Source organism: Dermacentor albipictus, chromosome 8 (assembly GCF_038994185.2).
Source record: "Dermacentor albipictus isolate Rhodes 1998 colony chromosome 8, USDA_Dalb.pri_finalv2, whole genome shotgun sequence".
In the NCBI taxonomy this organism is placed as follows: Eukaryota; Metazoa; Arthropoda; class Arachnida; order Ixodida; family Ixodidae; genus Dermacentor; species Dermacentor albipictus.
Window position 1 is genome coordinate 121304547 of NC_091828.1, and position 9010 is coordinate 121313556.

A 9010-nucleotide genomic window follows, 5' to 3' on the forward strand; every position below is an offset into this window, starting at 1 on the left:
TCAACCCACATATTAATAGCTTAGGCGTTTTATTAACTATGGAATATTTTCAACACTTCCTTGCATGCCATTTCATGTCACAAATTTGTGCAGCGAATCTATTTGCATGATCGACTCCGGGCCTGTGGGACCGTTCACTTGCACTTGATGCTGAGTCTTTTACATGTATCCATAAACTGCAGATATGCACATCATATCCCTGCGAGCACTTTCAAAATTCAATTATTTTCGACAACAGGCACATATGCAATACTGACATAATCTGGAATACCACTAAGCAGCTGGGACACATTTTTGTTGACCATACTCGCAGGTAAAATAAGTACATCATGTGGACAGCTCCAGCTCATTTTCCTTAAGTCAGTGTGTACAAGGGTTATGCAAAAATAATTTTTTTCTCGCGCACCGATTATTTTGCTGTATAAGCAAGAGAACCCACCACGTTAGTGTAACGTATCTTGTGCATCACACTAATATGTGCTTTCATTTACCAAGTGAGATGAGTTACTTTTATGGCTCATTCAGTCATATCACACTGCAAGCTGCATTCATCAATCTTCAATGGGATTTTGCAAATGATTAATGAAACATGTTTCCCTTTTATGCAGATATGCAATGGCAAGCCCTTCCGTGCGTTCCAAAGGTAAAATTTAAGCTCTAAATTAAAGAAGACATTTCTAGTCAGAAACAAGCAAAAATAGTGAATGCAGAGTATCAGAAGCCCAAGGTACAGAAATTATGAGAAGTGTCGAATTATTTTAAGGAAAGAGTCGTAATTAAAAATGCAAGACCCTTTAGTGGAGTTCAAGCAAGTCAATATAGGTAGAATACTCTGCAAAATTATGCGAGTGAGGGGATGTCAAACAATGGGTCAGGAAATGCATTGTTTTTCTGCAAAACAAAAGCTGATTGCCATTACATAAGTCACTTTAGCATCACGATAAATTCAGAAATAAACCAAAAAACAAGACATGCAAAAATAAACAAAACATTTAATGATATTTCAGCAGAACTTTTTGTTGGGCTAGTTGGTGCATATTACTGAAGTACTATAGCGCCAAACAGACGACACAAGAAGAAGAGACACGGACATAAGCGCTCGTCCGTGTCTCTTCTTCTTGTGTCGTCTGTTTGGCGCTATAGTACTTCAGCCATTTAATGATGCTCTCTCCACACTGGGATAAATAAAAACAAACACATCACATCTAATGTGGACATATCAGATGCCTTGTGAAACACTAAAGGAACAATTCAGTTTCGAGCTATGGCACTTGCCGCATAGATGTGGGGGGGCCTTGCACCAATAGTAATAGTTACCACTGCATTTAGAAATTGAAAGCATTCGTGGAGACAAGGATGATTCTTTATATTTTTGGCTACCACTTCAAATGCCTCCACCAAGTGTTACAATGCTGCATGCAGCCATACTAAGGATCTCGCAACAACACCTGCAGGTAAAAAGCAGAAGCAGTCAAAGTGCTGGTGTGTTCTGGACACTATGTTTGAAAACTTTTAGGCAAGAAGAGTGCAAGAAGCAGACATGACTGCATTTATTTCCATAATTCCCCATTTAAATGGCCTTTTCTTTTTGCTTAGACAATGCCTACGCCTAGCCACAGCAGCTCCCTCATACAGACTCCACAAACCAAGAGGCCGTGGAGGCACATGCAGGTAAGAGACAATTAGCAATAGCACTGGTATCGACATTCATCTAATTTCTTTTTATTTCATTTAGGCAGCCAGCACACCTCGAACAGCCACCTTGACTGCGGGTGTGTCACCCTAGTTGCCAAGGAAACATTTGAGGGAAAGTGACAGGCAATGTGAACAGCCACTTCTCCATGTAAACAATACTCTTTCTCTCGGATGACTCCTACGCCTCACCACACCAGCACACTTGTGCACAGATGCCGCAGAGGCACGTGCAGGTCAGAGGCAAGAAGCAGTGGCACTGGTGTCGACATTTACCCAATTTCTTTTTCTTACACTGAGGCAGCCAGCACACCTCGAACAGCCACCTTGACTGCGGGTGTGTTAGTTGATTCCTGTAGTACATATGCTCATAATAAATTTCAGTAAACTTGAACTTCATAATAAACTTGAAGGCAAATGGGACATTGATGCATTGTATTTTTGAACATTTATTGTACACATACAATATATGTTATACTTTGCAGTACTACAGAGCGTATTTTGAAGCTTCCCCCTATATTTTGCACCTTTAATTACGTATGTGTTGTGTGGCCCTCAATGCAGTTCATGTTGTAGCAGCTGCTTTGTCTGTGTATCGCACACTGGCTTAAGCTCGTGATATCCACATACTTCTCTCACATATACAAAATAAAGTTCTATGTAGTCCTCAGTGTTACAACAAAAAATGAAAGTAAACAATCCGATCGTGGAATTATGTTTATTACAGTGATTCCTACGACAGTTACTGACAAGTTGACAACTTGAACTGGTCAATCGGTCCATAGCCGCCTCTATTTTTCAAAAATAAAGGAGGCTATATGATCCGTCATGGCAAGGAATTGTATGTATACATAAAAAAAGGGGGTATGTGTGTGTTTGTAGTGGGGGCATAGGATTAGGGCGGTACGAAAAAATGTACCAACACCGTCCTCTAGACCAATTCCGTTGAGGTACCGTAACAAAACGTATTATGCATTAAGTTCATACAACCAACTCTGATATTACTACAGACGCCAGGCGACGCGAGCTACATTTGTCATGATGCATTCGCGACTGCACCGGATGCCCTCCACATTATTCTCGTTAATCGTGCTCACTGCGCCGAGGCAAAAGAAAGACAATGGGCGCAGGTGCCTTTAAAGTATCTCGACCTTGCGAGGCACGGCTGCGCGTGCCTGGGGAGCTGTCCGTGTGAACACTCCCTGGCACACACCTGCCTCGGCGGCCCCAACCTACGTACCGTTCTGCTTCGAGCTTTGATCCCCCCACTGTCCCTCGGGTGCCCTGGAGTTCCTGCGCCGCCTGCTCTACTATCATCTCAGGTGCTCTCCTGAGACTTCCGTTTGTCGGTTACATGTGCCCTACAGCTGGATCATTGCTTATAATAATAAAAAACCCGATCTATCGTCACGACGATAGATCGCGAAAGCGGCTTTTGCAACATACCGCGCCCGTGCGAAGATAATTACGGAACGCCAACGAGGAATCTGACCACAGCTTCGAGCTCGTAACGTCGTCGAGTGACACTCCTGCAACAGGCGTGACCGCTGAAAACCGCATAACTGCCAGGTGTACGGCCAACATGGACCACACCCACACCATCCCGCAACATAGAATAAAGAACCGACTTATAAAGCCCAAACACACGGCTGCACGCACACATCACAACACCACAAGCGAGACGCCATGCTGCTACGCTGCTACTGTTGCCGGATTAAAACTGACTACTGTCACCAAGTCTAGCAAGCGTCTCAGGAGCTGGCAACCTCGGCGCGTAGCAACATGGCGGCGCTCTTGAGGTTCCCGATTTTAATGCATGGGGCCCTATGGGTAGCTTGTCCTCTAGAGTCAGTATAGTAACTCTATGACACGCACCCTCTATAAACAATTGCTAGAACCGCTGGAACACAAAGCGCAAAAAAAAAAACGATGATTACGATATTTTTTAATGCGAAATTTAAGCGCAGCTGTTGAAGTATTTGGCGATATATTGGTCGGCGCGGACAATCCGTCTCGTTGCAAACGGAGCGATGTACGGCGCGACTGCCTCGCGAATCATAAGCTAGTCGGGAAAATTGCGATAGGCGGCGCATGGGCGCGATTCACAGCAGCCGCCGCAGACAGACCTCCGCTTATGCAGTGCTTTGTTTCTATAGAGACGACGCGCACTGCATCTCGTAGCTATCGCCGCCGCGAAGTCTGTCTTGCGCGGCACTAGTTTTCTTCTCACGCTCTCTTCGCTATCGCAGTCTTTCATCTGACGCTGCACTCCGAATTAGCTTTTACCCTTCGCTGTTAGTTCACTCGGTTACGAGGGGCAACGCCGACGCTTGATAAAGGAACAGGCGCCCAAAAGCTGCGCTCTAAAAATGGTATGCGTGGTTGAAAAGAATTGCTTTATTGGCTATGCCCTTACACAGAAGACGTTGTCAGGAGTAGTTATAGCAACAAATAATATGGATGTCAGTGATCATTACAAAAGAGGCTGTGAAGAACAGGGTCACAAGTTTAAAACCTACCAGTCACGCCAGTGAGCAGTTAAATTGTGAAGGGTTTAACCAGTTTGCTTATCAGGTGTCACGGTGAAAAGTCAAAATATCATTTACTCGCCAAATGAATGAGGGACAGAGATAGGTAAAGTAGTTACAGATGAACATTTTGAGATACTTACAGGTTCTTTGCGCAGGACATGTCAGTCATTTTGTTTATCCCAGCTCAGGGTCATAACAAGGCAAAACAAGAAACATATGAATTATTTTATTTCTATGCTATACAGGCACCTTAGATGGGGGCACAAAACAAATGTATGTGAAAAAAAAAATGCCCAGTTTCTGTGATAGTACTTGTGTCTCTGGACAATGTTTAAGGTTGCAACACGTATCCCTTCAAAAAACTGTACATTTCCTACACAGCGTCATGTGAGCACTGGTCACGTCATCTCCTCAGATGATCTCGCACGTGCCGCCAGCCATCTCAATACTTGCTTTTAGCTTCTCGGCCTCGTCTTTTGCCAAGTCTGCTTTCACGACCTGGGGCACACTCTCCACAAACTTCTTGGCCTGGAAACACAATGTTATATGTTAACCAAAAGATACATAGAAAAACGTGGGCACAGGCAATTCAGTAAGCAATTTATAAAAATCTTAAGAGATAGATGCATCCCTTTTCATCTAGCAGCAGTGTATGACATCTCCTACTGGCATTAGCCAGTTCATCAAGATCCCTTGGCAGCATGGCTACGTAACAAAAACATCACCGTCTCTAGCATCCACCCATTATTTTGCTTTTGCTGAATACATTGAGGTATGCTATGAATTGTTGAATAAGCACACCAAATGGCAACACATTTTGCAAAGTATATTATACGGTGGACTCCCAGCAAGAACTTGTACTATGCTATAAAAAATGTTTCTGCTCTTTGAGGCATCTCTTGTCCTAAAACAATAATAGTCTTTTATCTTGCATGCTTTTCATATATTTAATGCTCCGTGCCTGGCACTTCCAGGTCATTAATGGCATGCATGTTATCAATGCTAGACAGCATTTTAAACAGGAAAGTAGTGAGTGCAGAGTTTTCAGTAAAGGAAACACAAGCAAGACAGACAACAATTACTGTTAGGGGACGAGATATGCTCAAAATGGCGTAAACTTTTTTTAGAATGTATGAAGCAACAAAATCTGTTTGACTTACCAGTAGCCTATTTTAACAGAAGTGACCCACAGAAAAGAATCTGCAATGTTCAAGGCAATTCTAACACTAAATGGTAGAGTTACCTGCACAAGGTTGATGCCCTCCATGAGGTTCTTCATCTCCTTGATGAGCTGGATCTTCTTTGCATCGTCGAACTTGACCAACTTCACTGTGAATGACGTCTGCACCTTAGCTATTTTGTCACCTTCGTCCTCCTGCATGTCGTAGGAAAATGTTGAAACCGATATAGAAGAACAACAGTAACATACATGGATGTTTAAGAACAAAAGATGAAACAAGTAAAAGAACTAGTGAGTGCTACATAGGAGGGGATTCAAATTTGACTTGATGAAACACAAGAGATGAAAAAGTACAAGAATTCTGTACTAAGCAGATTGAAAGTCCAAACAGAAAGGATGCAGCTACCTGGACAACATTTGGGAACAATAAATTTAACATCCAAGCTGTAAAAAATATACTATGACAGGCCTCACATGGTGGGTTTTTCTGGTATGGAGGTCTAAAGCTCCCCAAATGTTTCAACACCAGTTCTATGGATGTACGTTCACGGTGGCTCTGTCGAAGTCACCGGCAACTGATGCTGCAAACTGCCAACTCAAAATAGTGTTTCAGTGTGCAAAAATCCAGCTCGTAGGCTGTTCCTAAAAGGGGAAAAAAAAAAAGAGAAAGAGAAGTTTGCTCTCAGTGGAAAAAACATTTGAATTAACTTAAAGGGAGAGTTACTGCGGACCTGTCTGTCAGAAAACCTTCTGGTAGACAGTAGCTGTCTACAACAGCGGGTAATACAGTACATCTAAAAAGTCAAGAAAAAAAAAGCATACTGTTCGTCGCTTAAAACTGCCACTGGATTGACTTAGGATAGCAAGCTCAGGTATGGCTTGGCAAATGGGGCCACTAAAGTGTGCATTATTGCTTATCAATCGTCACGTTAAATGCATGTTGATGAACTTGCACTAACAAGACGCACAAGCTGAAGCACCTTGGCGAAGCCTCGTGTTTACTGCAACACATATCGTAGCTTAATCAAACATACACTCAGTGGACATCTGCTGCCTGAGAGATTTAGGCGCGCACCATTATGCCTCTTTCTTTTGCTTTTACAGCAAAGCTGTATACGGCTACGTTCTGGGAAAAAAATTGTGTCGTCTACTGAGCCGTGTAGATAGAGAATTTCTCCCCGTCCGTGGGCCAATCCTGAAGACAGTGCAATACCAGGCCGACCCGCGGCTGAAGTGAAACAGGCTTTAAGCACTCCGCCAACTTGCAAAAATAAGTTTAATATCTTAGGTCCAAATACAACCCGTCAAATATTAAGCTGATAAGAAGAGATACTACACTTTGACCCGTGTCAGCCATGTCTACGTTTGTACCGCCCTCTCTTTGTCGGCGTTCCAAGCGCTTGCGTATCTCCTTTCCTTTCACTCTGCCTTGGTGACGGTCCCGTAAGCGTGCTGCCCACTAGGACCGCGAGACGCAAAGAAATGCGAACCGTCCATGTGGCCCCGATTCCGCAAACTTGGAACGTTTCACCGGAGCAACGGCCAGGTTTCAGAGGGAGCTTGTGGGGAACCCATTTTGTGTCGCCTATGCTGTGTGTGACCAGTTGTGGTTTTCGAGTGACCTCACAACCATTACTGCAGTGTGGGATGTCGACCAATGCACAATCGCCTTGGCTACGGTGAAGCAATGTGCGCCCTCGGAGTGCAGTGAGGTACGTGTCTGTTCTACGTGCCGACACTCGTTAGTAAAAGGTGTCGTGCCACGTTTTACAACAATACATAGGTATGTATACCCCTCGGTGCCTAATCACCTTCCGAGGCTCAACATCGTGAAGCAGCGACCAGTCGTGCCTCGCCTTTCATTTATGTGCATATGGCGTTTTATGTATTACGCCATTAAGAGGCCAACATACACAGCTTCGCTGGTCATCCGCCTTCACAGAGTGGAATGGCAGTGAATTTCTTTGCGATTATATGTGTGACACGCAAGTGGCTTCAGACACAGATACATATGGGTGCAAAAGCATAACTTGTAATTGCAAATAAAAGTTTGGGTGACTACACATCTCAGAGGCACATGTGACGCACAACAGGCGTCGAAACAGGAAGCTTCACAAAGGAGTGTAAATGGTAACTTGCTAATATAGAAGTAAAAACAGGAATATAGTACGAATGGCTTCAGTGACAACAAGCAGGCTAACAACGCTTCAAGGTGTACACCAAGTGCTGTTCAACAAGTTCATATCTTTGCAATCATAATAGCCACATCTGCAAAGTCAGATTACGAAAGTGAGCGACAAGCAACAAAGCAATCGTCACGATGTGAGAGCATATGCTGTATGACCTGTCATAATACTTCTGCAGGTTTCAAGAAGTTCCAGCTTGATTCAATGCGTTCACGTTAATAAGTTGATAACATGCGACACATCGTTATATACGGATGGATGGATGGATGGATGTTATGAGCGTCCCCTTTGGAACGGGGCGGTGGCTTGCGCCACCAAGCTCTTGCTACTATGCTGCCTAATATCCTACCTAGGTTAACCAATGAAAAAAAAAAAACCACTATGAACTACCACGTCCAAATTTTCTGATATCCTGTTGCGAACTGTGCTTTTGTACGTCTCCGTCCTTTGTCGTTTCCCTACTTTTCTTCCACCAATCCTCCAATCGCCTCTTACTGATGTCTATTGCGGACCTGTTTGCTTTACCACTGCTCCCGCTGAACCCAAGGGCTTCAAGGAGGTTGATACGCATTCACTGAAAAGCGCCACTGTGTTCCTATGACCGTAGTTACCTCCTGTGGTGCAGCAGCCGCTGGTGCTGCCCAAGCTCCAGCCATCATAGGTGTTTCTTGAATGTTAAGTGTTTTCTGTAAGTATCAAACAAAGAAATACATCAATGTTAACACTGTACCCGCACGCAAATACGCTACGTTCGTAACAGCGCATTGATATTTCCCTTTCCTTGTTGCACGGTGCATTCCTGGCTCTAACCGTACCGCTACACAAGTCACACACAGAAATGCCGTGCAGGAACGCAAAACATCAACTTTAAGAAAAAAAGAAAAAAGATTAACTTCACGCAATTGATCGCTTCGTCGTGAGCGACACGGAATGCGCGGACAGAGCCGTCGGAGCCTCGTACCTTAAGAAGTTCGTTCAAGTCGGCGACTTCCATGAGCGTCAGCTTGGCGATGTCGTCCACTATCCGAGTGATTTTCTCGGGATAATGCCTTTCCTCTGTGCTCGGAGCAGGCTGTGCTAGCGCCTCCGTGCTGTACTTTACGGTGGATGCGGCAGGCGTCGTGCATCTGAAATCAAAAGGCGACACGAAACTCATGAATTCTCCACATCTCCGCGAAAGAAAATGCGGATGCGTAGAATGCGTGCTCCATCGTCGGCGCAAGAAAACCATGTGCGCTAGGGCGATCGAGCGATTGCTAGCGACAAGACGCATACCTTTTGTGAATCGCTCGGACGCAATGCCTTCGCGTCGATAGGACCGACCCACACCTACGTGCGAGGGCAAGTGAAAGAGACATATTTGCTGGCCGTAACTAAAACAAATTTTACACGCCGAAACCGATTCTAACCCTCAGGCCGCA

The 9010-nt window shown here is 44.4% G+C and overlaps 1 protein-coding gene and 1 pseudogene across 1 annotated transcript; both read right to left on the minus strand.

Annotated features, from left to right (window-relative positions):
- Window positions 1-4433: 4433 nt before the first annotated feature.
- mRpL12 (mitochondrial ribosomal protein L12) lies at window positions 4434-9006 on the minus strand. The gene is made up of 5 exons (XM_070524364.1): window positions 8865-9006; window positions 8551-8716; window positions 8201-8275; window positions 5467-5598; window positions 4434-4751 (listed from the first exon to the last, which is right to left on the minus strand). Exons 1-5 carry the CDS (start codon window positions 8945-8947, stop codon window positions 4635-4637), a joined length of 573 nt encoding a protein of 190 aa, XP_070380465.1. The 5' UTR covers window positions 8948-9006; the 3' UTR covers window positions 4434-4634.
- On the minus strand, window positions 6583-6760 carry LOC139049351 (U2 spliceosomal RNA; annotated as a pseudogene).
- Window positions 9007-9010: the final 4 nt, after the last annotated feature.